The sequence below is a fragment of the Sorex araneus genome, chromosome 11 (assembly GCF_027595985.1).
Source record: "Sorex araneus isolate mSorAra2 chromosome 11, mSorAra2.pri, whole genome shotgun sequence".
Classification (NCBI taxonomy): domain Eukaryota; kingdom Metazoa; phylum Chordata; class Mammalia; order Eulipotyphla; family Soricidae; genus Sorex; species Sorex araneus.
In genome coordinates, this window is record NC_073312.1 from 5,967,050 (window position 1) to 5,993,993 (window position 26,944).

The 26,944-nt window shown below is 54.4% G+C and overlaps 1 protein-coding gene across 2 annotated transcripts in view; it reads right to left on the minus strand.

The window, feature by feature from the left end:
* Nucleotides 1–3,213: 3,213 nt before the first annotated feature.
* The window catches only part of PLEKHA1 (pleckstrin homology domain containing A1), a 58,290-nt gene continuing 34,559 nt past the window's right edge, over nucleotides 3,214–26,944 (minus strand). Inside the window, exons 6-13 of one of the 2 annotated variants that reach the window (XM_055118814.1) lie at nucleotides 26,362–26,487; nucleotides 24,205–24,345; nucleotides 22,578–22,646; nucleotides 17,394–17,458; nucleotides 15,962–16,025; nucleotides 8,088–8,177; nucleotides 6,791–6,831; nucleotides 3,214–5,541 (exon numbers count right to left, since the gene is read on the minus strand). In XM_055118814.1, coding sequence (XP_054974789.1) covers nucleotides 5,358–5,541; nucleotides 6,791–6,831; nucleotides 8,088–8,177; nucleotides 15,962–16,025; nucleotides 17,394–17,458; nucleotides 22,578–22,646; nucleotides 24,205–24,345; nucleotides 26,362–26,487 — 780 coding nt within the window. In that variant the 3' untranslated portion in view covers nucleotides 3,214–5,357. The remainder of the gene's footprint in view (nucleotides 5,542–6,790; nucleotides 6,832–8,087; nucleotides 8,178–15,961; nucleotides 16,026–17,393; nucleotides 17,459–22,577; nucleotides 22,647–24,204; nucleotides 24,346–26,361; nucleotides 26,488–26,944) is intronic. The other variant, XM_055118813.1, reaches the window with a different exon arrangement.

Sequence of the window (26,944 nt, forward strand, 5' to 3'; positions counted from 1 at the left end):
TGCACACCTACCGCCTGTGTGCACACCTACCGCCTGTGTGCATACCTACCGCCTGTGTGCTTACCTACTGCCTGTGTGCACACCTACCGCCTGTGTGCACACCTACCGCCTGTGTGCACACCTACCGCCTGTGTGCTTACCTACCGCCTGTGTGCATACCTACTGCCTGTGTGCACACCTACCGCCTGTGTGCACACCTACCGCCTGTGTGCACACCTACCGCCTGTGTGCTTACCTACCGCCTGTGTGCATACCTACCGTCTGTGTGCTTACCTACCGCCTGTGTGCATACCTACCGCCTGTGTGCACACCTACCGCCTGTGTGCTTACCTACCGCCTGTGTGCACACCTACCACCTGTGTGCATACCTACCGCCTGTGTGCTTACCTACTGCCTGTGTGCATACCTACCGCCTGTGTGCACACCTACCGCCTGTGTGCTTACCTACCGCCTGTGTGCACACCTACCACCTGTGTGCATACCTACCGCCTGTGTGCACACCTACCGCCTGTGTGCTTACCTACCGCCTGTGTGCACACCTACCGCCTGTGTGCTTACCTACCGCCTGTGTGCACACCTACCACCTGTGTGCATACCTACCGTCTGTGTGCTTACCTACCGCCTGTGTGCATACCTACCGCCTGTGTGCACACCTACCGCCTGTGTGCTTACCTACCGCCTGTGTGCACACCTACCACCTGTGTGCATACCTACCGTCTGTGTGCTTACCTACCGCCTGTGTGCATACCTACCGCCTGTGTGCACACCTACCGCCTGTGTGCTTACCTACCGCCTGTGTGCACACCTACCGCCTGTGTGCTTACCTACCGCCTGTGTGCACACCTACCACCTGTGTGCATACCTACCGCCTGTGTGCTTACCTACTGCCTGTGTGCACACCTACCGCCTGTGTGCACACCTACCGCCTGTGTGCTTACCTACCGCCTGTGTGCATACCCACCGCCTGTGTGCATACCTACCGCCTGTGTGCACACCTACCGTCTGTGTGCTTACCTACCGCCTGTGTGCACACCCACCGCCTGTGTGCATACCTACCGCCTGTGTGCATACCTACCGCCTGTGTGCACACCTACCGCCTGTGTGCATACCTACCGCCTGTGTGCATACCTACCGCCTGTGTGCATACCTACCGCCTGTGTGCTTACCTACCGCCTGTGTGCATACCTACCGCCTGTGTGCATACCTCATACCTACCGCCTGTGTGCATACCCACCGGCGGCAGAGCCCACACGCCTGTTTCCCAGCATGCTCTGCGTGGACGCCGAATCCTCCCAGCGGGAAATGTCTTCCCAGATGTGTCAGAGTATCGGATTCTGGGGGGCTGTTCTATTTTAATTTGGAGACCTCACCAGACGGCATTCATGGGCTCCCCCAGGGGTGGGGTTCTGGGGACCAAGTAGCGGGGGCAGACCCGGCCCCCTGCACGTGCTCCTGCCCAGAGTCCTCTCCCCAGCAGCCCTTATTTTTTGTTTTGGGGCCACACCCAGCTGTACCCGTGTTCAGGGGACTCTATGGGGTGTCGGGAGATCAAACCCGGGTGGGTCACATGCAAGGCAAGCGCCCTACACGCTGAACTAGCTCTCCCGCCCCTACATTTTTTAATACACATATTTTCCGTTTCAACCCTGAACAGAAACATCTGAACTAACCTAAAAGTAAAAGGGAAATTTAAAACGGGAGAATGGAGAAGGGAGGGGAGAGACATCGGGTAGAAACAGAAGGGGACACGGGGGAGGTCTGGCTATGGAGAGACGCCAAAAGGAGGACATTTAAACCCCTGAAGATTCCTGTCAAGATCACTGCAGAATCTCAGATGAAGAATTTCTCTCTGGTGCCGGTGCTAAGTTCGAAGGTCTCGCCTGCACTTGTCCGAGGGCCTTGGAACTCTGCCTTGCACTGCACCAATCTGGACCTCTCCTGCGTCTTGCTTTGATGAAAGGGAAAAGCACTTTTCCTGAAATACATACTACCCTTGAAAGATGTGACTTCAGTTATATGAGATAATTTTTCTACCTAATTCCTTTCTGAATTCTCTGGAACTGGAACGATAGCAGAGTGGGTAGGGCGTTTGCCTTGCACGAGGCCAACCCAGGTTTGATTCCTCCGTCCCTCTCGGAGAGCCCGGCAAGCTACCGAGAGTATTCCGCCCGCACAGCAGAGCCTGGCAAGCTTTGATATGTTTGATATGCCAAACACAGTAACAACAAGTCTCACAATGGAGACGTTACTGGTGCCCACTTGAGCAAATCCATGAACATGGGGACGACAGTGCTACAGTGCTACAATTATTTTCTGGACATTTTTTGTCAATAAATATAATGGTTAAAAAAAAATGCCCTGGACAGACAGCAGATGTGGGCTGTGTGTAACTGGGAAGCAGGAAGCAGCCTCTGGTGTCTGAATGTAGTTCCTGATGAAAGCAAGCTGATCGTCCACCTGCACTTCTGATGTTGGGGCCCGACTGATCAGCCACCACTGAGCAGAGCCCGGGGACCCAGAATACCTGAGAGCTACTGCATTTCATTTGGCTTCTGAGAACACGGTGCTTAGTTAAGCAAGTTCCCTTTCCCAAAGAGTCCTCTTTCCTTAAGCAATTTCCTATCAAGTGATGCTTTAAGAATTTGCAGATTTGGGGGGCTGGAGTGATAGCACAGCGGGTAGGGCGTTAGCCTTGCACGTGGCTGACCTGGGTTCGATTCCCAGAATCCCATATGGTCCCCTGAGCACCGCCAGGGGTAATTCCTGAGTGTAGAGCCAGGAGTGGCCCCTGTGCATTGCCAGGTATAACCCAAAAAGCAAAAAAAATAAATAAATAAATAATAAAAATTGCAGATTTGGGTAGGAGGGACCATACAACAGATATGGAGGGTGCCTTGCATACAGCTGACCCCAGTTTGACCCCAGCACCCCGGGTGGTCCCCCAGCACTATCAGGAGTGATCCCTGAACTCACAGAGTCTGGAGTAAGCCTGAGCACATGGGGGGGGGGGTCCTAAGATAAAATTAAATGAAAAATATAAACTGCAAACTACTCGCAGATCTGCAGTTTCTTCTACTTTCAAAGGATACCAAGTAACTCCTTCATCCATAAATATGTAAATTCAAGTCAATTACCCAAACACAATCTGGACGAGTTCTATTTCTATTTAATTATTCAGAAAAAGTAGCTGAAGCAAAGCAAGTGAGAAAGCAGTGAGAACCAATTTTGAGCAGTTTATTCTCAATTCATTACAGTGTTTGACATATGAAGATAACAGGCGTAAACAGTGGGAAGCGCTTGAATATCCCCCGTTCCAAAAGAAGACGTGTCATATACACAAACAAAAACTGCAGCAAATATTAAGGTGTTCAAAGGAACTTTTTGATAACTCAGATGTGACATATTTACAGAAAGTATAAGTCTTAAAATAATTAAATAATTTTCATAGAATTATAAAAGTATCGAGATAAATATTAGGAGACCCTGACAATCACACACAAAAAAAAACCCTTTTTCCTCGGCTGCGGAATACAGGGGGTACGTCTATAAAAAAATTCCAAAATAGAGCTAGTATTTATTTGGCCACCGTTAAAAATATCAAATCACCAATACCAAAATAGGCTAAAATGCACATGCAGTGTGGAAACGGTACCAAGGAAAAGAGCGCAAGGCTCCCGACCGTCACGAACGGCCGGCCCGGGGCTCAAGGCGTCCCCGTGAAAGAGCCACATCCACGGGTGTGTCAGCACAAGTCACTGCCTCCACTTTTCCGTTCCGCCGGTTTCAAATGTGGATGCACACAGGAAAACAGAATGTAAATATAACTTTCAAACTATTAGCTTATAAGAAAAAAAATTTAAAAAGTTAAGTGGTGCATTCTCGCCACATGGGGGTCTGGGAACGGATGCCAGGGAACTGGAGCCCAGGGGACCGTGACCTCCGGGCCCCCCTCTGCAGGGGGAAAAAAATCTCTTTTCCCTGGACGTGCAGTTCACTGTAGAAAATGAAAAGGAGAAACCACGGCGATGTGCAGAACTCAAAACAAAACAGTACTGTCAAATAGCAAAATGTAAAAATAGCAGCATGTGAAACTCGAGACTGTTCTCTTAAGCGAGTTTAAGAAGACGGAACCGCACACGCGACACTTAGCTCAGCGAGGGCTGTGGGCGCGAGCCGGGGATGAAGAATGCCCCGAGACGCGCGTCTGCGTGACAGCCCCGGGAGCGGCTCTCTGCTGGAGTTGGGTGTTTCAACACGTACATATTGCACAGGGAGCAGGAGATCGATGCCCTGGCACCTGACATAAAACGACCCATTTGTCACGGTCAACTAAGTTACTGAAAATTAATCTTATCCTGATGTCTAAGACCCGTCAAGTGAAGCTTTCGAACCCAGGATTCTCAAAACTGCCCAACCAAGATTCTGCGACAGGCACTTGAATCTAGGTTGGAGGGGGTGAGGGGAGGCCCCACGGCAGGGCTGCCACCGGGGGGTCTGATGCAGGACGCCACGTCTCACCTGGGGGGTCTGGGGCTGGGACAAGGCCTGCCGACAGAATCCGGTAAGAGAAGCCTCTTCCGGAAATTCCACACGGAAACAATTTTCACGCAATGACGGCTGCAGGTGTTGACCAGACATTCCCGAGATGCAGCTCCTGAAATCCTAATTTTCCCTTTTCTCTCCCCGCCGTGCAGCCCACAGTCAAATAAAACCCCTGGTGCTAAACTCTGCACCCTCCTCTCGACCCACGGCACCCCAAACAGTCACGATCTCCAGAGTCTGTGTCATCTCTCGGTTTTACAGCACCTCAGACAGGGCGCGTCTCCCGCTCTCCCCCTGCAATGTCCCATTCGACAGTATCAGCCAGGAAGCACGTCTAGAGAGTAAACACCTAACGGGAAGTCAGAGTAGCAGTTTATAGATGACCAAAATAATTAATAAGCATTTTGAATATTAAGACACTTAAATGTTCAAATTCACTAGGAACACACACACACGCGCGCGCGCACACACATGAACACACACCCCCAAATCAGAACACACGCGAAACTGACACGGGGACGCTTGGGTTTTTGCCTTTCTTTCCTGTTTCCCAGGAGATTACATTTGGTTCGGCCGCGCCCTGGATTCTTGGTTTGCCAGCTGAGAGAAGGCGACACCTCAGAGGCAGTGTGACCGAGCGCGGGAAGCCACCGTTCCGCCCTCTGGCATCTTTGGCTAGAAGGTCCCGGGGGCGGGTCGCCCGCGCCCGGCTCACACGTCGCTCACGGGCAGGCTGGCGTCGTCCAAGTCCACGGGCTCCCGGCCGTCCTCCCGGGGGCCGCGGGCCCACCGTGCTTTCCGCAGCGCTTGCTCAGTCACTTGGGAAGCTGGTTCTCTTGGAGCGACAGTCTGGACCTTGACGTTCCCTGGCTTGACCTTGGCAAGAGATTCGTAAAATCCTCGCTTCTCCACGGCAAGGCTGGAGGCCAGAGAGTGGCTGCGGGCGGCGGCGGCGGCGGCGCGCAGGGGCCGGGGCTCGGCGGGGCCGGCGGGCTGCTCCTGGGGAGAGGGGTGACGGGCGGTGAGGGGGCGGCCAGCCGCAGCCTCCGTGTTAGTAGCTCCTCGGCGTGAGACGCTGCTCTCCGAAACACAAGCACGGCGCGGCGAGGCACGGCACACGCAGAGCAGGGCAGGGCAGGGCAGAGCAAGGCAGGGCAGGGTAGGGCAGAGCAGAGCAGAGCAGAGCAGAGCAGGGCAGAGCAGAGCAACAGAGCAGAGCAGAGCAGGGCAGAGCAGAGCCATGCAGTGGCACGCGCGTCCCCCCAGAGCGATGCGTTAGGAGCGAGCTCAAAGCGCCAGCCAGCAGCCACTGCAGCTAAGGGACCTGGCGGGGCGGGGGGGAGGGTTCCAGTCACGGCCCTCGGGGGGTCTGGCGGCTGGTGGCCCGGGCTCAGGGCGTCTGTGCTCCACCACGCTGGCCGACAGCCCCCAGAGCTCAGGAAGATGCAAAGTGGGAACAAGGACAGAGCTGGGCGTGGGTCACGCCCAGACAGCAGCGGGGACCCTCGCTCTGCTTCCCTGAGCTGGACCCCGCTAGTGACTGCGGTCTTCACGTATTTATCGACCTTTGAGTACGCATTTAACGCCTTGAGGTTTCAAAAGCAGGGAAAGGGTCAGTTTCACTAACGCCCGCGGAGAACGAGCCGTGGAGAACAAAGCCGGTGTCCGCCCGGGCCCAGCCTGCGGCTGCCGGCGAGAGCCGACCGTCCAGCCCCGTCTACTGTGCTCGAGGACGTGACTGGTGGCATCAGACCAGTGCGACAAATGCCCTGAACACCAGCCACTGGGCCTGACATCTCAAAGGCCGCACGCACGTGACCGAGCTCCGCCGAGGCAGACCCGGGTACGAGTCCGCGGAGGTACATTTATTTTCAAGTGGAAGAGTAAAACACGTGTGGAAAGACACGGGGAGTGTCAAGACCGAAACTCGTGGCATTCAATTGCGAGACGAGAGCTGAATGGGATTTTCCCATCAGTGACTTTTTTGGGGGGAGCATTTGGGTTCTGGTGGATTTTTTTTTTGGTGTTTCGTTCTGTGTGGACTTAAGCATCCGAACCCGGCCTGACGACTGGAGGGAAGGAGTGTGCGTTAGTGCGGACAAGGCCAGTCGGGGTGACTGCGGGCGGCAGCCTGGTGAGCTCGGGCTCCTACGGCCGGCGGGCGGGGGCCGGCCGGGCCCTCTAGTAAGAAGGCGCGTGCATGCGCAAGCCCGGGTCCGCGCTGCCGGCCGCGCTCCTCGCCGTGTACCTCTGAACACACGGGCTCGACAGCCTTCGGGCCTGCCGCATCTGGAACACAGGGCAGAGCCGCCGTTAGAGCCACCCTGGACGGGGAGGGGGAGCAGAGAGTCGTGCGGACAGGGCGCGCCCCCAGGCCCCATCTGCCCCCACCACGAAGCACCGAAACGTGAAGGCCCGACGCGGACAGTCCTCTTCCCAACAGTGCTCAGGCAGAGTCCGGGGCGGCCGCGGAGAAGGGCCCACGCACCACAGGCAGCTACAGACCAACGCTGGGGAGGAGGGGGGGGGAGGGCCATGCGGCCAAGGGGGGGACTCGGACTCCCTGGCTCATGGTCACAGGCCCGGGAGCCTGCTACGGGACAGTGACACCAGCGGGAAAATGAGCATTTATGCAAAGGGACTCAGCACGGAGGACACCGGGCTGCCTGTGACCCGCCTCTACAGTTAAATGGCTGCATCTCCCCCCCCACCCCCGATTCCTCCGTCGAATTTGCGTTTTCAGGGGCCAGTGATCAGAGCACTCTGGAGTCCAGTCTTGGAGTCACTCACACAGGGCCAGTGAAAGCCACTCTGCTGAGTGCTCTGGGCCCTGCCCTTGTCCCAGAGTTAGAAGCACAGGACCGCAAGACAATGACGGCAGTGGAAAGGCGGCCGCCTGCACAACTCACTTCCTCGGAAATGGGAATGGAAACCGGACACGGGAAATGCCGCCGGGAACACGAGGGGGCACGCCAGGTCCCCGGGGCCCCCCGCGGTCTGTCAACCCGCACTTACGAAGGCCCAAAGACCTCCAGGGAAACGAGAGGAAGGAAAGAGGAAGCCGAGAGGGTCACAGAACCGTGGAAAGCCCTGCCGAGAAAGTGCTTCACACAGCTAGGCCGCCTGACAAAGAACCTGCCCATTTACACCAAACGTGGGCCCGCTAATAAATCAGAATTCCTGAGACAAAGAAAGGAAACGTTCATTCTTTAGCTGCCCTGCTTGTGCACTGGACACAATACAATGCACAGAAAGTCGTGTATACACAACACTCCAAGGAAGCATTAAATTAGAAATGCATTATTCTCTGCGAGTCCAGTTGGTATCCGAGTCATGCAATGAAACCTCAACATGGAAAGAGACCAGCAGGATTGGGGGGGGAGGAGAGGAAATAACCCACAGGCCGGGGCGGCGTTGGGGGGCAGTGCGGGCCCAGCAGAGTGGACGCACACAGGAGACGCTGACCGGCAGGGAAATAACTGCCAGACCGGGGGGTCGGGGGTGGGGGGTGGGGGGAGTACCGGCCCGGCGGAGTGGACACATACAGAAGACGCTGACCGGCCCGGTCCCCGCTGCGCCACGATGGCCCCAGACACGGCTTTGATCCAACTGTGCATCTCCTCAGGGCTGTCGGCCTGCGGGGAGGGAAGGGCTGGGTGAGTTCTCGCGCCCTGGAAATGAGCTCGCAACCAGCCCACGTCTGTAGCAAAATCACCCTGAGGCACTGATTCCCCCAAGTTTTAGAGAAAAAAAAAAAAAACTCCTTAAAACTGGGATTTGGGGGGCTGGAGCGACAGCACAGCGGGGAGGGCATTTGCCTTGCACGCGGCCGACCCGGGTTCATTTCCCAGCATCCCATAGGGTCCCCTGAGCACCGCCAGGGGTAATTCCTGAGTGCAGAGCCAGGAGTAACCCCTGTGCATTGCCGAGTGGGACCCAAAAAGAAAAAAAAAACAAAACTGGGATTTGCCTGAGGAAGTTTCTCTGCGGGGCCCGAGCTGGGCACTTAACATGTGACTGACGGCTGGGCCCACCGAAGTGTCAAATGCGTTCTTTTGGGGAAAATGAGAAGGAAAGCAAAGATCTCGTTCTGCTTAATCTTCCGTGTTACGGTCTGAACCAATCACTGCACCAACCATGTGGCTCAAAGACCAACCGAGGGCTGGGGCGGGAGGACAGCGGGGAAGGCTTTTACTCGCCCTGCACATCCCACGCGGTTCCCCGAGCACTGCCAGGAGGATCCCCTGAGCATCACCGGGCGCGGCCCCAAGATGAAATAAAAAAGCGCCCCAAACCAAACCTAACTGAAATAATTTAATGTTATTGACTCTAGATATAACGGAAAGGCAGTCACAGTCCACAGTGCTCCAGCGCTCGGCAGGACACAGCCTTCCCCCGTGATTAAAACCTCACTCTGCTCCCCGGGGCCAGAGAAACAATACTGAAGAACCCCAACTACCCAAACCACCATCCCTTCACTGTGTCTTTGTTTTTTTCTTTTTGGGTCACACCCGGTGATGCACAGGGGTCACTCCTGGCTCTGCACTCAGGAATTACCCCTGGCGGTGCTCGGGGGACCATATGGGATGCTGGCAAACACCCTACTGGCTGTGCTATTGCTCCAGCCCCTAAAACAGTTATTTTTTAAATCTTTTAAATCTTTTTTTCTGGGTGCCAGAAATCGAGCGTCGCATGTGTAAGTCAAGTTGCTGAGTAGAGAAGCTGCCCTGCCGACCCACTGCTCTTTCCGAAGCTGTAGAGAAAGAGATACAGCGATATCTCCTGTATCGCTTAGGAGATACTCCTGGCAGTGCTCAGGGAACCACAGGGGATGTGCAAGGCAAGTAAAAGCCTTTCCTGCTGTCCTTCATGACTCCACCTCCTCCTTTCCGTAACTTCAGCGGCTCACACAGCTGGCTGTGGGCCCACCCCAGTACAGTGCTCACACAGCTGGCTGTGAGAGGTCAGACCCCAGTGACAGTGCTCACACAGCTGGCTGTGAGAGGTCAGTCCCCAGTGACAGTGCTCACACAGCTGGCTGTGAAAGGTCAGACCCCAGTGACAGTGCTCACACAGCTGGCTGTGAAAGGTCAGACCCCAGTGACAGTGCTCACACAGCTGGCTGTGAGAGGTCAGACCCCAGTGACAGTGCTCACACAGCTGGCTGTGGGACCGACCCCAGTACCGTGCTCACGGTCCTGCTGGGCGTGTGGGCTGGCGGCAGGGCAGCCCTAAGGCCCGGTGCCTGCGGGCCAGACTCTCCACATGCTGCTATCCCCAGGCGGCCCTCAAACGTCTGCTTCTAATCTAAACACAGGCGCCTGTGGCCCACCGGAGAGCTGGAATCTTTCCTTCAAACACTGAATTCTATCACCAAAAATGACACACCAGGTGTCCGAGCTCTGCCAGGAGTGCTCCCCGAGCACAGCGGCGTGACCCAAGCCCCTCGACCCCCACCACCAAACCGCACCTAAGCTGGGGGTCCAGGCGTGGCTGGGTGTCCGCGCGTCCACCCCCCCTGCGGGGAGCCGCCATCGCCACCAGCCTCAGGGCCACCGTGCGCGTGAGCCCGTGTACGCCACAGCCTCAGGGCCACCGTGCGCGTGTGAGCCCGTGTACGCCACAGCCTCAGGGCCACCGTGCGCGTGTGAGCCCGTGTACGCCACAGCCTCAGGGCCACCGTGCGCGTGAGCCCGTGTACGCCACAGCCTCAGGCCACAGTGCGCGTGTGAGCCCGTGTACGCCACAGCCTCAGGGCCACCGTGCGCGTGTGAGCCCGTGTACGCCACAGCCTCAGGCCACAGTGCGCGTGTGAGCCCGTGTACGCCACAGCCTCAGGGCCACCGTGCGCGTGTGAGCCCGTGTACGCCGCAGCCTCAGGGCCACCATGCGCATGTGAGCCCGTGTACGCCACAGCCGGGGGTGCCCCGGACAGACAGCGGCACACACAGCGCCACAGCTGGGCTGCTGCAGCTCAGCCGACACTGCGGGCCCTTCCCCCGTGCCCTCCCATCTGTCTGTCTGTCTGTCTGTCTGGGGATCACCCTGGCAGTCTCGAGGGCCGCTCCCGGCCCTGTGCTCAGGAGTGACCCTGCCGGCACTCCGGGAACCCAGGGCAGCAGGACGCCAGCAGGAGCCCGAGCTCCTGGGCGGGCAGTGCCAGCTCGTCTGGGAACCGCCTCTCTGCCCCAGGGACTCGCTGCAGACCGCATCCCAATCTGCTGGTCAGTGTCTCTGACCACTTTTTTTTTTTTTTGCTTTTTTTTGGGGGGTCACACCTGGCGATGCTCAGGGGTTTACTCCTGGCTCTGCACTCAGGAATCACCCCTGTCGGTGCTCAGGGGACCCTGTGGGATGCTGGGAATCGAACCCGGGTCGGCTGCGTGCAGGGCAAACGCCCTCCCCACTGTGCTGTCGCTCCAGCCCCTTACCACGGTTTAAACCGAGCGAGTGGTCTCACTTGCCGTGTTGTATAAAAATAAAAAGAAAAGGCTCGGGCGAGGGAAGGGACGCCTCACCGCACCGAGCCAGGCACAGGGCCTAGGGCAGCAGCCATCTCTCCCGCCACCCGAGTTCGGTATCCTCCAGCCACTTCCCCCACCCCGGGGAGGTTGATGGAAGCCATAGAAAAGCAGGTGAAGGGAAAGGAAACTCAGGAGCTTTTGTCCAAACAATTGGCCTTTGAAAATGCTAATGAGGATTGCCAGGCCATTTTGCGCCCCATTAAGTAGAAGGAGGATATTATGGGATACTTGAAGGCATGTAGGAATGTTGGTTCTATCAAGCATCAGGCGCGCATTAATGCAGTTGAAGCCTGTGCCATACAGAGGCAAGATAAGGGCAAATGTTTTAATTGTGGGAGATCAGGCCACTTCCGCAAGGACTGCAGGGCACCTCCAAACCGTGCCACTGTGAGAGCACCACCTGGACCTTGTCCACGATGCCGTAAAGGAAACCATTGGGCCAGAGATTGTCCCTCCAATCTTGGTGTGGCTGCTGACCCCAATTCGGGAAACGCAGTGGGGCCAGCCCCAGGCCCCGAAAAATCAGGGGATATTCCCAGCTGCAGCCCTTCTCCCCAGTGTGGAGCTTCAGAGCTCCAGTCCGTAGATTCACTGCAACCAGCCACGGCAGGGAGCAATGCCTTGGATATTCCCTGCCCTGATACAGTTACCATCTGCCTCACCCAGAGTCCCGACACATTAAATTCTGAAGTAAAGGGACAAGATTTGAGCCCCCAGGTAGAAAGGGAGCTTGCTCAAGTGAACCTTGCAAGCAGCACATCAGGTTTTCATGGTTGTCTGGAGGATTTCCTGACAGTGAAGGTAAAGGCGTCGCCAATCTCTGACGCCACTCATGGAGTGCATCTAGAATCTCAAGGACAAGCGGCTGAGTTCAGGGAACAGGAAGCTACCCCGTGTATGGGACATGCGGAGCTGAGTTCTATACCTAATGGGCAACAGGTTTTGAGCCAGGATAAAAGCAAGGAACTTTGGAATCAAAGAGTTATGTCTGTTGGTGAATTTGCACTGGCTAACCGAGCAGAACTCTGTGTAAAAGGGCTCAGCTACCCTGAGAGGCCTCAGTCAGGCCAGAGGTGGAGAAAGCCTTGTCTAGTTTCTAGTCTCAATTCCCAAGATCATCTGCCAGGAACTCAGTCTGGACAACCAAATCTCAGGTTTATCAGAACCTGTGGTGATGTGCCAGTTCCAAGGAAGGTTATTCAAAGATTCAGGCTGGTACAGTTTTATTTTTGGGGAAGTGAACTCCCACTTCTAGTTCGTGAGATGCCACCTCTGGAAAAACGGCTTCAGGGCCAGTGGGTACGTGGTTATTCTCCCACTCGGCAATTGCTTATTGACCCAGGAGGCACAGAGACGCCTCATTCCTGGGTGCTCACCCACTCAGCCACTACAGATGCTGAGTCTGGTGAGGGACAGAAGGCATTGTCACTAGGATACTTCTGCTTGTGTGTGTGCATGGTTATGAAGCAGGTTATTTCTGATATCAGGAAAGAGCTTCCAATGAGGGCTGTAACTTGCCACGTTGGTTTCTTCATTGCCCATGTGCCAGGGCTGGCTAATATAATCTCAAACTCAGTTTATGTTGTTGGTTTCTTCCCTGGTATCATGACTGTGTCTCTAAATGCATCAAACACTATAATTCAAAAATTGCTTCAGCAGCTACAAGCTGTTTTACAAAAGTGCTTTGAATTTTTTTTCTTTTCCTTTATTACTCTTATCAGATCTCATGCTGATCTTACTGGATCTATGACTTGAGCACAGTTTTAAAAAAAAAAAAAAAAAAAAAAGGAGGTATGCCCCGTTTGACTCCTTGTCCTTGACATTGTTTTCTTTAAAAATTTTGAATTTACCTCAAGGAGAGCCATTTACAACAGCTGAAAGGCATTTCCAGGAAGGTGCACAGGCTCAAGAAACTACTAATTCTCCTATTTGGATTAAAATTGACAAAAATTGGATAGCAGGGAGACTACTCATTCGAGGAAAAGGCTATGTTTTTCTTTCAACAGATATCTCCACCAAGAAACTTTGGGTCCCGTTTTGCATTCCGTCAGGAGCCGAATTCATCTGCCCGCTTTAACTTTCAGAACTCTGCAGTTTTACAACCCTCCAAATTCCAGCCACAAGCCACCGCCAAACTGATTTCAGCTGGCAGCCACAAGAAAACCAGAGGAGGAGTTTGCATCAGAGAGCCTGCAGCAAAGGCCTCTAACTCCTCTAACATATCATGAGGTCACATTAAGAGCATTCCTTGTATCTTTCTTTCACAGGTTGTAGAAGGACAACGCCAGGACCCCATATTTTGGATTAACAATTCCTTACTTTTACCCTTTCCTTGGAATTCACAGGTGCCTCAGTTTCTGAAGGAGGAAGGAATGACTATTAATAGGAAAAACTTTTAATTTCTTTCTAGAATAACTGTTCGTGTCGGAGTTCCCCCTGTCTCTTTCTCTACCTCTAGGCATGGAGACGTACCAAACCCCAATGATCGAAGCCTCTAATAATAACTTTAAAGTGTTTTTTCCAAACATAAGCTAGGTTACACAGATATGACTGCCAGTGAACCTGACCAGAGAATGGCTGCATTCCCCTGCTGAAGGACTCCTGACAGAAGTTGTGATGCTCCTGTTCCAGTGCTCCCTGCCTGATCCAGTACTTCATGAAGTTCATCAGACTCCTATAGCTGCTCCCCTAGGACTCATTGCTGTGACCACTACTGCTGCTGTTGCGGAAACAACTCTTCAATTCTGATCCAGACACTTCATTTCTTCAGAATGGGACTGACTGACTCTCATCATTGGTGACTTTCCTCACCCTTGGACAGTGCAGGACAATTGGACGCTTTATTATAAGCACTGCTCTGGCCAAGGGTCGGACTGAAATTTTACTACAATTTATAAGACTGTATTGTGTTTGGTATTGTTCCTCTTTCTATTTCAAATTTTTGTAATTTTGTAAACAGAAAAGGGGGAGTTGTTGGATGTCATTGGTTTGTCCTTTCTCCCCTTGCCACTAGGATTTTAGGTATATGGATCACGCCCATCAAAGTTATGTTCATACAGTCAAAAGAGTAGAAATAAGCCTGGTATGGCAATGTAAAGATAATCAGTGTATGGATGCAATAGATTTTTTTCTTACTGCATCACTTTAATTTGGATTTTTAACCTGATGTATTTTAACAGAAATTTAACTCTTTGTTTTAGCTTGTGCGCCCTTTTGATTTCCTTTAGATTAGAATTATGCTTTATTTTGTATAACACTCATGTTGTAAAATTTGACTGAATTTTTATGGGATAATGTTAAGAATCATTTGTTAGCATATAATATATATATGAGCAGTTAGAATAATGGATTTGTAAATTCATAGTACCTGTAATAACTATCCTTCTGGTATTGGGTTTTCAGTTATATGGCAAAGTATTTTTGATGAGTTAAATCTATGATTTTATATGTATGAGTGAGATATTGTCTTTCTCCTCTCTTCCTGTCTTTTGAATAGTTTAGTTTATAGCCATTTCTTTTTGTATGGACAAAGGAAGACATTTAATATTATGCCTTTGCAATTGGGATTTAATTGGCTTTGAATATTATTAATTCCCGGGCATCTGCTTTCTTGACTGTAGCCTTGGTTACCCTCAGTTCCTAGCCCTCTAAAAGGCAGGGTCCCAACGTGGGACGAAGAAGGACCCAGGGCAAGCGGTAAGTTGTGTGCTACCCTGGCATCGAGATGGGCCTGGCCAAAGCGCCTAATGCTTAACTATATGTTAAGAGCTTGGTCATGGGATGTCATTTCATGATCCAAAAGCAACGATGAGACAGGGCCCTGCTAGGGCTAGGAAAGACTAATCTGGCCTGAGCGCTGTAGTCTGAGATCGAGGTGACTCCCGGAGAGCAATTCTAAAAGTTTAATGCATCTCTTGCTATGCCCATACAAAATGATTAATATTGTGAATGCTTATATGTTTTCAGACAAGGAGAGGAGAAACACAACCATTGGGATTTCATCCTTGGATGGGTCCTGCTGAAAGAGTATCTGTCCTAGAGAATAGGTGTTCTGCTAGTGTTATTGAACCTTTTGTGCCTAGTATTTTATTTTATGGTTAAAATCTGTTCTAAACAAAAAGGGGGGAGATGTTGGAATATTTCCCCTTTTCCAGCTGCCTTCTGGAGTTTTGTCACAGAAACCTTTTGTCACAGAAACCTAGCTGATCTTTGACCCCGCAGATCTAAGGTGCTAGCCAGAATTGATTTGACATTGTAGATTCCAGGCTGCAGCCCAGCCTGGTCTTTGGGATGTAAATCCGAGTGCTTTCAGCCCAAAGAAGGCTTCTGTTTTGGTTTTGTATCTTCTTTCCAGGGGGCCTAGATTAAGGGCCTGCAGATACAAGAGAATTATGTTGCCTCAATGTTCTTCCTGTATGATCTTTTGGTGCTTTTGGTGACGTCAATGTATTGCGCCCTTTAGAAGGGCCATGATCAATAAAAGGGGTTGGGAGAGAAGGTGAGGGGGCGGAAAGTGTATAGAGGCAGAAAGTGTATAGAGGGCGGAAAGGTGTAGAGAGGTCGGGAGAGTGTATAGAGAGAAGATTGGAATAAACTGCAAGTTAGACCAACCATCATGGCTCCGTTCCTTCCTTCGCCTGCCACATCTTTGCCATCAACCTGCCCGGGGTGGGGGAAGTGGCTGGAGGCTACCGAACTCGGCTGGCGGGAGAGACAGCTGCTGCCCTAGGCCCTGTGCCTGGCTCGGTGCGGTGAGGCGTCCCTTCCCTCGCCCGCGCCTTTTCTTTTTATTTTTATACAACTGGCGTCCCTGGGTGGGCCCGAACCACCATTTCGTAAGCAGCAGCTTTATGTTTACATCATTTCTAAATTCCACCTTGTCGGGAGCATCTTACCTGCACGTAGAAAGTTCGTGACGACGTGACGATTTCAAAGAGGTTGTCTCTCATCATGATGTCACTGCGACAGAGAAAGCAGCTGTCTGACAGCTCCCAGGCCCGGGTTAGCCCAGCACCAAAACACAGTCACAAGGCCAATGTAAGAAATCAAACGTTCCTGAACTTATACTTTAAAATATTTAATAAAAACAAAATTATTTTAAATGGATATTATAGTTTAAATTTTTATTTTACTATAACTTATACTTTTATTTTTATCATTTTTATACAGTTAGATATATTTTTTTAAAAGTTTGTAAAATTTTTAATAAAAAACTCTTCCAGCTGGAGACACCAGTTTGCTCAAAGAAATAGTAGCATGGTCGATACATCCTCGTATCGTAGCTTACACATACCTCAAAATATTAAAGTGATATTAGCTTGTTAAATACGACTGTACAAAGCTTGCAATGACGCAATTTCTGACAGATATTTCTCTGGACTTAGTTACTAAAATACTAAAATACTGAAATCCAAAACCGTGCGGCTGCTAGTGTGGCCTCTAGACCTCAGATCTCTTCATTCTCAGCAATGGAAAACAAATTATCAAATGCTTCCTTTTCAGCAGGTCCGACTTTAGTGGGGGGAAACTCCAAATAATAATAGTGAGGCTTTTCTTTTTGAAATATTGAATGTAATCAAAGTAAAGTGAAAATAAAGTGAAATTTATCAGTTACACAGGCGGGGCGGGGGGCTGGGCAGGTGGGGGTTGGAGGGAGGTATACCGTGATTCTTGGTGGTGGAGTATGTGCACTGGTGAAGGGATGGATGTTCGAGCACTGTGTAACTGAGACTTAAACCTGAAAGCTTTGTAACTTTCCACATGGTGATTCAATAAAAAAAAAATTTTTTTAAAAAGCCAAAAGAAAAAAAAGATGACTGTACAGTTAAACTCATATTAGATTTCCCCCTTTCCATTAATAAGCACAAGAATTGTTTCTGCAAATTTAATTTCCAAATAAAACGAATGCAGACCTTTATTCTCGCAAGTTTTTTCAAGGGCCTCCTGAGCGCCAGGAGCGAGGGGAGGTCTGAGCTGTGGCAGCAGGTCAAAGGCCCTGGCGCCGTCCCCTCCCCTCCCCCGGGGAGCGCCCCTCGGAGCAGCCCCGATGAGGCGGCCCAGGTGACCCGTCCTCCGGGCTGGGCGTTCTCGGGCTGACTGAATTCCAGGCCCGGCCGGCTGAGAACAGCCAGGCTCCCCGGGCACTGATGGGAGGAGTCCCCCCACACCACACACACACACACACACACACACACACACACACACACACACACACACACACACACACACACACACACAAGGCTAGGACCAACACTTGCACACACAGCACAGCAAGCATCACGCAAAGGCGACTACCGTGTCACGAAGCCGGCCAGGCACGGCACCTACCTCTGCTTACATTCCTGGACCTTATGAACCTCTTTAAGTGGGATCACACGGAGGGGTTCCTTTTCCTGGCAAAAAAGAAAAAGAAAGGAAAAGCAAACAAACAGGTAAATGACATGCATACCTTCCTGCGGCAAACAAACAGGTAAATGACATGCACTCCTATTAAGGGTTAGTTGCCTTACTTGGCAATCTGAAAATTATGCTTCTTTCCAGAAGCAGCAAAGACACAAACCTACTTCCGGGAAGTCATCTAGTATTAAATAGTTTAAATATTATATAACCTGGAGCACATTAAGGTTTGAAACAAGGGCACAGGCATAAAAGTCATCACCACATCACTCCTGGCCTGGGTGACAGTGCCGCTTAGTCGGTGGCTCTAACCATTAGGCTTTCTCCGTGGTCCCCACACACACACAGAATGCAGCACTTCCTCCTCTGATAAAGGGGAGGGGGGCAGGGATGAACACCGCCTCTCTGCTTTCAGGGGTGAGAAATGGCTCGCAGGTGGGGCACATGCTTTGCAGACGGAGGCCTGGGTTTGATGCAAGGCACCTCACGGTCCCCCCGGAGCCACAGCAGGCCTCAGACACCAAGGGCATGGCGCCCAAACGAACAAACGGGAAAACCGTTGCTTTGATGAGAATCTCCTATTTTAACATGCTTCAGCTGCTGAGGAGCCTAAACACCAGGGTGTGTGCTGAATTTTAGGTGTGGGATTTCACTCACACTTTGATAATCCTACAAGATACGCATTAAACACTGTTCCCTGAGGGAACGGAAGATCCACAGGGGTCTCACTTGAGGCTGCAAAACTGGATGCCAGAGAGAAAGTTGAGCTAACAGCGGTTTCCAACTACACAACATGTACACGGACATTGCATAAAACCTCATACCAGGGGCTGGAGCCTTAGCACGGCGGGTAGGGCATTTGCCTTGCACATGGCCTACCCGGGTTCGATTTCCAGCATCCCATATGGTGCCCTGAGCACCGCCAGGAGTGACACAAAAAACAATAAATAAATAAATCTCATATCGAATTTCATTGAATGATACTATGAGACTAAGACAGAGGATTATTTTATGTAGCACTTCAAAAAAATGAGATAAAATAGTAAAATTCTGAACACATAAATCTCCAGAGTTTTATGTAACAGTTCATTTTAAATTGCTTTTGGACTGTGACTATATGACTTATCAAAAAATGGCATACAAAGGCTTCCTATAAACCCTTGTAACACTATTTCCAAATGTAACTTTGATACTTGCTACGTCACTGCGCGTGTATTTAAACATGATTTCTGTGTACATACAGTTTTATTAGACGGAGCAGGATTCCTTTTACCTATGAATGTGAGACCTTCAGTGTTGGCTTCCTTCCAGATCGGGGCTGCTCTCTGCTCCAGCAACAATGCAAAAGCCCAGCTAAGGCCGCCTCAGTCTCCCCCAACTCAATACTGCCTCACGCCAGCCTCATTCGCCCAGCACCAGCCTCATCAGCCACGGGAAGACCATGTCCCTCCTGGCAGGGCCGGGCCTCAGTCTCGGCTCCCGGCCCCTTGCCCCCTTTGTGATATGGGTCCTGTGTGTTTTTTCTCTTTCTCCCTCTCTCCCTCCTTCCCTCCCTCCCTCCCTCTCTCTCTCTCTGTGCCAGCCTTGCTCCGCCGACACACTAGCTGCAGGCAACTGCCCGCGTGTGGCCGTGTGGTTTGCCCTGCATGGCATCCAGACCCTCCCTCACTTGCCGTCCAAGCCCAGACTGGCCGGCAGCTGCAGCCACGCTGGCCCCTGGTGAGGCAGCTCCGTTCGGCATCTGCTGTAACGCTCTGTCTCCCACCCCGACCCGGCCCGGCCTGCCCCAGCTCTCGGGAAGCCCTTGCTGGGCGACTCGCACTGTGCAATGGGTCACAATCCCTGCTTCCGGCTGTTTCTCCTGTGGCTGGAAGGCCCCCGCGGCCCACTCTTCAGCCGCTCTGACCTGTTCCCGTCCTCCTCCAAGCCACTGGCCGCTTTCCCTCACAGACGGGGCCTCTGGGCCCAGCGCTGAAACCGGGCCGATTCCTCCGGCCCTGGCCCCCCCTGCAGCCGCTGTGGGCGAGAGGTACCCGGCAATCGGGCCCGGTGCCCTCTGCGAGAGATGCCGGGTCGCCCCTCACAGGCGGAGGCCCCCTCTGGCGGAGTGAGTGAGCTGCCTACCTCTGTCTGCCGCCCTCTTCCTCCAGAGTCTCCCTTTCTTCAAGTCTCTTAACTTTTAGAGTGGGGGGAAGGGGGGCTCGGGCCACACCAGACTGTGCTCGCGGCTCATGCCTGAGGACCACTCACGCCTGGTGGGCCCTGGGGACCCGGAGCCCGGCTGGCCGTGCACAAGTGCCTCACCCCCCGTACCATCTCTCTGACCCCAAGTTTCCCGGTCTTGAAACTCTGAACCCACGACAAAGGCCCGAACAGCACAAAGAGCTGGTTCTCCCCAAGCCTTTCGAGTGGGCTGCCGGCCTGGCCTCTGCCCTTCGCACAGACGGCTCCTGTCCCCACGGCTGCCAACACCCCAGGGTCCCCCAGATGCCTCCGGGCAGTCCGAGGATTCGGCCCGGACCCAGACCGCACCGATGCCCAGCTGGGCCCACGGGGCAGCGCGTGCTGCAGGGTCCACCCGCGTGTGCCCGCGGCCCCTCGACAGGGCCGCCTCAAGCTATGCCGCTCTCCTTCAGACCATCCCGGCGGGTGACAGACAACTACTCAGGCGTCTCTCCTCGGGGGGAAGTGGATGCCTCTGGAGCTGGCTTGGCTCTCGGGCCCCCGTCTCCTAGGGTCTCCCCCGCCACCCCCGTCTCCTTCTTGCTCTCCCGGAGCTCTGCCATCCCCCCACTTCCATTCATCTGCCTCACCTGAAAAGTTCAGGCCCAGGGGCTGGAGCAATAGCACAGCGGGGAGGGTGTTTGCCTTGCACGCGGCCGACCCGGGTTCAAATCCCAGCATCCCATAGGGTCCCCTGAGCACCGTCAGGGGTGATTCCTGAGTGCATGAGCCAGGAGTGACCCCTGTGCATTGCTGGGTGTGACCCAAAAAGCAAAAAAAAAAAAAAAAAAAAAAAAACGTTCAGGCCAGAACCGTCTGGGATTAACGGGAAGGCAGCGGGCAGCAGCGAGCCCGAGTGAGGAAGAAGCCCCCCCCACCCCTGAAAGTCGTTACAATTTGTGCTGTTAAGTGTTTTAATCTCTGAAGTATGTTACAAATTCTCTCCCCCAGCCTTTCAGCTGCGCATTTGTTTAGATTTTTTCACACTTACTGAAAAACCTGGAAATCTTTCAGAGATGCACCCAAATAATTACAGATAAAAATGATTAACGCCTAGGATTTGCTTCCACACACGAACAGGAAGTGGGTAAAAGAACAGGAGAACTGGGGGCTGGAGCGACAGCACAGCGGGGAGGGCATTTGCCTTGCACGCGGCCGACCCGGGTTCAATTCACAGCATCCCATAGGGTTCCCTGAGCACTTCCAGGGGTAATTCCTGAGTGCCGAGCCAGGCGTAACCCCTGTGCATCGCTGGGTGTGGCCCAAAAAGCAAAAAAAAAAAAAAAGAGAATAGGATAACTGCAGCCGTGCGGTGGCCGGGAAACCTGGGCGACAGATTCGGAAGACACGGTGCTTCCGAATACTATTCCAGCTAGTTTGTGTTGTGCTGTGTTTTCTTAGTGAATTCACGTGTGTGGTTCCGGGGACCGAATCCAGGGCTCAGGCGCAAGGCCTGCATTCCGCGCCCCCACCCCGACGCCAGACCCTCAGGATTCCTCTCTCAGATTTACAGCATATCCACCACGCAAACTCTGAAACTCTGGAAGTGTTTCCACAGGCGTTCCCGTCCTACTAGGATGACTGTGGGGGACGGGGCAAATGTCGAGTTCCCCGGGAAGCCAGGGCACCGCTGACTGTTCTCTTTATTCCCAGGGCCCCACACTCCGCCTCAGGACCCCGGGGAGCTGAATGCGCGTGTTGCAGGGCCGGCTCTCCCCGAGAGAACGGGCGTGAATGCCAGGCAGCGAGTCAAGCTGCCTGCCAGCCCGGCACCAGAGCGGCCCTCTGAGTCACGACAGCTGGTTCCATGCCACTTTTCACCCTTCCCCAAACACTTGCGGGCGCTCTCCGCCAAGGGCCAGGCACGGCGCCGCCCACAGAAGGCCCAGAAGAGAACGGCCACTCCCCAGAAGCGCACGAAATGGGCGCAGAGAGGAGAACACGCAGATGGGCACCGGGGCCCACAGCTCGGGGAAGGCCCAGAGTCCAGCACCCAGAGACGCCCCAGGAGAACAGCGTGGGAGATTTCTGCCGTCTGCCCGCCCTCGGCTCCGGGCCCCGCTCTCCAGCACAGCCCTGCCACCAGCTAGTGGAACTTCTTAGGTTTAAGTGAACGGATGTTAAGACACGCAGGGTCTAACTTGGAACTTAAGGCTTGCCAGGCAGGCCAGCGACACTGACGCGCTCGGTGGCCGTCGGGGGACGTGGCCAGCAGAGACGGAACATCTGCACAGGGCCCCCGATCTGCACCGCGGACAGGCAGCTCATCCGACCACCCGCGGCAGAAGGCGGGTCACGGGGAAGGCAACGTTCAACCTCTGCCTCCGGAAGAGGCGAAAACATCTCACGTCAGAAAACGAAGTCAATCTGGAACAAAAACGGTCGAGGGAAAAGAAGGCAAAACCGGAGCGTTTCCTTCTAGAGATTTCTCTCCCCCACCTTCTCTTTGGATGCGTGTTCACAGGAGACCTGCAGACACTGACGGGTTGGGGGATTCTGCTTCTTTCAGCGGGAACGCTGCTGAGAACGGACCCTCTGCACTCAACATGCTTTTGACAAAATGCCACTGGCCAAAAACCATTACAACAAAGCAAACCGCACATCTCAAAGGCAGAATTATTTTAAAAGCAGACGGGGATAAGAAATGATATCAGGGCCGGAGCAATGGTACAGCGGGGAGGGCGTCTGCCTTGCACAAGGCCGACCAGGTTTGATCCCCAGCATCCCACATGGTCCCCTGAGCACCGCCAGGAGTGATTCCTGAGTGCAGAGCCAGGAGGATCCCCTGAGCATCGCTGGGTGTGACCCACCCCCCAAAAAATTATATCCACATGTCCCAAGTGTACAGTTTTCAAACATTCTTAAAGCAACAGTTACGACATGGCAACGTACCAGTTCGGACTTGAAGTAGCCTATCGTGTTTTCATCCAGCTGAAAGTATCTTCTCTTCCAGTTTTTCATCTAGCAGAGAGGGACAGACAGAGCCTCTGTTTCTAAGAACGTCAAGTGTCACTAACCGCAAGCGACCCTGCCGTCAGCCCCCGCCCTCCCAGGGCTCCTCCCGGGCAGCTGCGTTTCGCTCACCGCCCGGCCTCTCTCTCCTCGTTCAACTCTGGTGGTTGGCGTTCAGCTTCTGTCTTTTTAACCCTCGGTTACCCCCAGAATAGCACCTCCCCCGCCCACCCCCCGCCCCCAGCACGTAAACGCTGCGGAGCTGGAGAGCAAACACAGGAAGCGGCCCTGAACCACACCAAGTTTCCCCGTCCGTAGGGCGCGTGAATCTCTCTACGGGCACTTTAATTCAATGAGACAATACAGGGGATCTGCTCCGTCCAGACAATCTTTTTGCCGATGAAATGCAGCTGTTGTGGGAAGTACTTTAGTATCTCACGGAACTGGCAGTTTAGCCTGAAGAGTGACAACCCAGCACAGCTCTTGGAAAGCCTGAAAAGTCCTTCAGCAACGTGTGTGGAAGTAGATAATGGACCAAACGTGACGGCCTCTCGGTGTCTGTGCTGCAAGCCGTGATGCCCAAAAGGAGAGAGAGAGTATGGGGAATACTGTCTGCCATGGAGGCGGGGGAAGGGTGGGAAAGGGGGGGTATACCGGGGATATTGGTGGTGGGGGATGTGCACTGGTGGAGGGATGGGTGTGTGATCATTGTGAGATTGTAAACCAAACATGAAAGCTTGTAACTGTCTCACAGTGATACAATGAAATTTAAAAAATTAAAATTAAAATTAAAAAAAAAAAATCCTCCAGTGAGTCACGGCCTGAGAGCTGCCCGGCAGGCAGGCCCCGGGCCACCTCCTCCAGCCCGCAGGTGGTGTAACAACTGGGACTGAAGGGCCTTCGCGACAGAGAGTCACGAGAGAGTGATGTGGAGTCGCAACATGACTGTCCCCACGTGATCAGCTCACACCGAATGACTTAAATCTCAGAAAGCGGCTGTGGCTGGAACTGTGAGAAACGGGGGTTGAGGGCGGGCCAGATGGAGCCCCTGCTCTGAATCGGGGGACACTGCCCCCCCCGCCGCCCCTGCCCACACCCCCTGCAGAGCAGGAGCCCGGAGCCCGAGGCCCAGAAGGGAGAGCCGAGGACACTGAAGCGGTCTGCTCAGCCCGGCTGCCCAGGGCGGCTCTGCGGGGCGGGCACGGGCAGTGCTGGGCGGGCCCCGTCCACGCCCCTGAAATACCCGGGTCCCTGAGAGATCGGACAGTGACACGCCTGCACGCCGGCCAGGGCCAGACACCCCCGCCTGGCGTCCTCTCCCCAGGGGAGACAGGACCACAGCACCACAGCCTCCTGCCTCCACCCAGCTGCCGGGAAAGCGTGTTCAGGCTCCACTGCTCAGTGGCGAGAAGCACCCTCCCGGCCCAGTGCTCAGCGAGCATTCAGGCCGGAGCACTGAGGGCCCACTCCCGCCGGGGAGCCCCCTGGCCAGGCCGCTGGCCTCTCCCTCCCACGGGGCAGGTGCCCGCGCTGCCCACCAGGCCGCACGGCTCGCTGGGCCACTCACCACGGCGCCTTGCTTCACGCAGTAGCCGGCCTTGATGACGGCGCTGTCAGGCGGCGGCCTGGCCGAGCAGTAAGGGAGGTGGCTCTGGGAGCGCTTCAGGTGGGTCCTGTCCACGCTCTCGCCACACTCGCCGGCTTCTTTCTGAAACCAAGCAGAGCCCCAGGAAGTCCTTCTCGCGCCTGCACCACAGGGAAAGCGACCGAGCCCTCGCGCTATCGTATCGCCAACCTGCGAGCCCGGCTTAGTCCAGCCGGAGAAACACCCGCTGAAGTGCTCGCCCGGGGCTGCCAATCGCACCCTTCCGCCCCGCACCCGACGCCCCTTTGTCTCCTGCCCAAGTCCGCCGCCCCCGCTCTGAGGCCTGGCTGTGTTCGAACCCAAGTGCACGGGGTCACGGGAAGCCATGAGAGCACACGGGCACCAGCGGGCCTGGGCACCGGGGGCAGCCCGCAGAGGGCTCGAGAACCCCGCCACCGTGCGCGGGGGGCTGCGCAGGGGACGCCTGGAGACCAGAAAAGAAACCCCCGCTGCGTCTTACTCCAGCGACACCGCTAACACCGACACGGAGTCCCGAGCAGGGACCCTCGGGGCCTCGCCCAGCGTCGCCAGCTGGTCCCGCCTGGCCCCGGAGTGGTGCCCGAGGTGTGGAGACGCCGCCAGATGCTCACCTGAGCAGCTCCGAGCCCAGGCCGGGTGCCAAGAGGCTGCTGGGCACGGCGGCACGTCCCGTGAGGCCTGTGTCTCGGGGTGAGCGCCCCGTGCTAGGCCTGCACTCCCCGTGCGGCTGCCCTGCTGCCCCGGGCGTGCCGGCGTCGCTCCCCTCCCCCTGGCCCGCCCAAGCACCCGCACGGAGCCGGGGCCGACTGCCCGACGGGAAGCTACGGCCTCGCGTGCTTCCCCGTGAGCTAACACTGACCGTCCAGCCCACCACCCACTGCAAACGGCTCACAGGGAAGGGGAAGCTCGGCCTCGGGCTCTGCCTTAGGAAGAAACATCTCACCTCTGACACCCGTGGGTCTCTGACCTCCTGATGAGATTTTTTTTTTTTTTGTCTTAGGTTGTTTGACTGGCGGGGCACAGGGAAGGGGGGCACTGTGGAGGGGGGGAGGCATACCCTGAGTTACTCAGGGCCTACTGCTGGCTCCATATACTCAGGAATCAATCCTGGTGGGCTCAGGGGACCAACCGGGGTGCTGGGAATTGAACCTGGATCCCCCACGTGCAAGGCCAATGCTCTATATCGGCTGCAGCATCTCTTTGGCCCTGGATGGAATTTCTACTCATGAATTTTTATCATACCTGTTTCGTTTGTTTGGGTTTTTTTAGTTTCTTTTCTTTTTTTTCACCAATTTTTTTTTTTCCCTTTTTGGGTCACACCTGGCGATGCACAGGCGTTACTCCTGGCTTTGCACTCAGGAATCACTCCTGGCGGTGCTCAGGGGACTATATGGGATGCTGGGAATCAAACCTGGGTTGGCCGCATGCAAGGCAAACGCCCTACCCACTGTGCTATTGTTCCAGCCCCCCACCAATGAGTTTTGATAATTCTTTATATACTCTATTTTTTTTCCCCTTTTTTGGGTCACACCCGGCCATGCACAGGGGTTACTCCTGGCTCTGCACTCAGGAATTACTCCTGGTGGTGCTCAGGGGACCCTATGGGATGCTGGGAATCGAACCCGGGTCGGCCGTGTGCAAGGCAAATGCTCTACCCGCTGTGCTATCACTCCAGCCCTCCCCCTCCTTTTTTTAGGAATATTATTTTTAAGAATTCCCAGGCTGGGGCCGGAGAGAGTACCGTCAGTGAGGAGCCGGGTAAGGAAAGTTGCCTTGCAAGATAGTACAGTGGGGAGGGCACGTGCCTTGCACACAGCGGACTAGGTTTGACCCCCGGTCCCCCGCACGGTCCCCTAAGCAGCACCAGGAGTGATCCCACCTGCTGGGCCATCTCTGCGGCCCTTACAAATCTTGTTTCTGAAGACAAAAGCACACGGAAGCCGGGGAGAAAACATGCAAAGTGATTTTTGTGTGTTATCGTGGACTCTCGTGAGACTAGGAGCAGGCGCGGGGTCACAGGCAGCCGGGGGCTCTGCCGGAGAGGCGCGACGCTTCAGCCGGCAGCAACGCGGCAGGAGGCAGAGGGGAGGCGGCTCTCACCTGCGTAGGGGTGATGATGGGCACCCCGCCGACGATGTCGGTCCTGTAGGACACCTGCTTCTTCCCACACTCCCCCGGGCGGCTCGGATGGTCAGGATGAGGCTGGGAGTCGGTCTGCTTTGGTACCTAGAGTAAGTCATGGGTCACTCTGCTACTGGCACCACGCGAGAGGCCCTCGTCCGAAAGGCCACGCAACACTCTTCCACTGACACACAGGCTGGAGCGCGAGAGTGTGCATGTGTGTGTACACACACCTGGTGCACTTCTCCTGCTGGCCTTTCTGCCAGTGAAGCTTTATTCCCCAGCCCCCGTGCGCCGAGTGCCCAGAGCAAGCGGGGCTTTATGCATTCTCTGCCCTTCCACCCACCCTATGCATGGGGCACAGTTCGAGCCCCGAGCACGGCGCAGTCTGGCCTGGCTGGCTGACGGCCAAGGCCTGGCCCCTGGGCTCCGAGCACTGCTCAGGAGGCTCCCCAAAATAAAGTGAAGCTAAATTAAAAAATAAAATGAAAGCAAAGAAAAAAAATGGAGGAGGAGGAGGAGGTAGAGGAGGTGGAGGAGGAGGGGGAGGGGGAGGGGGAGG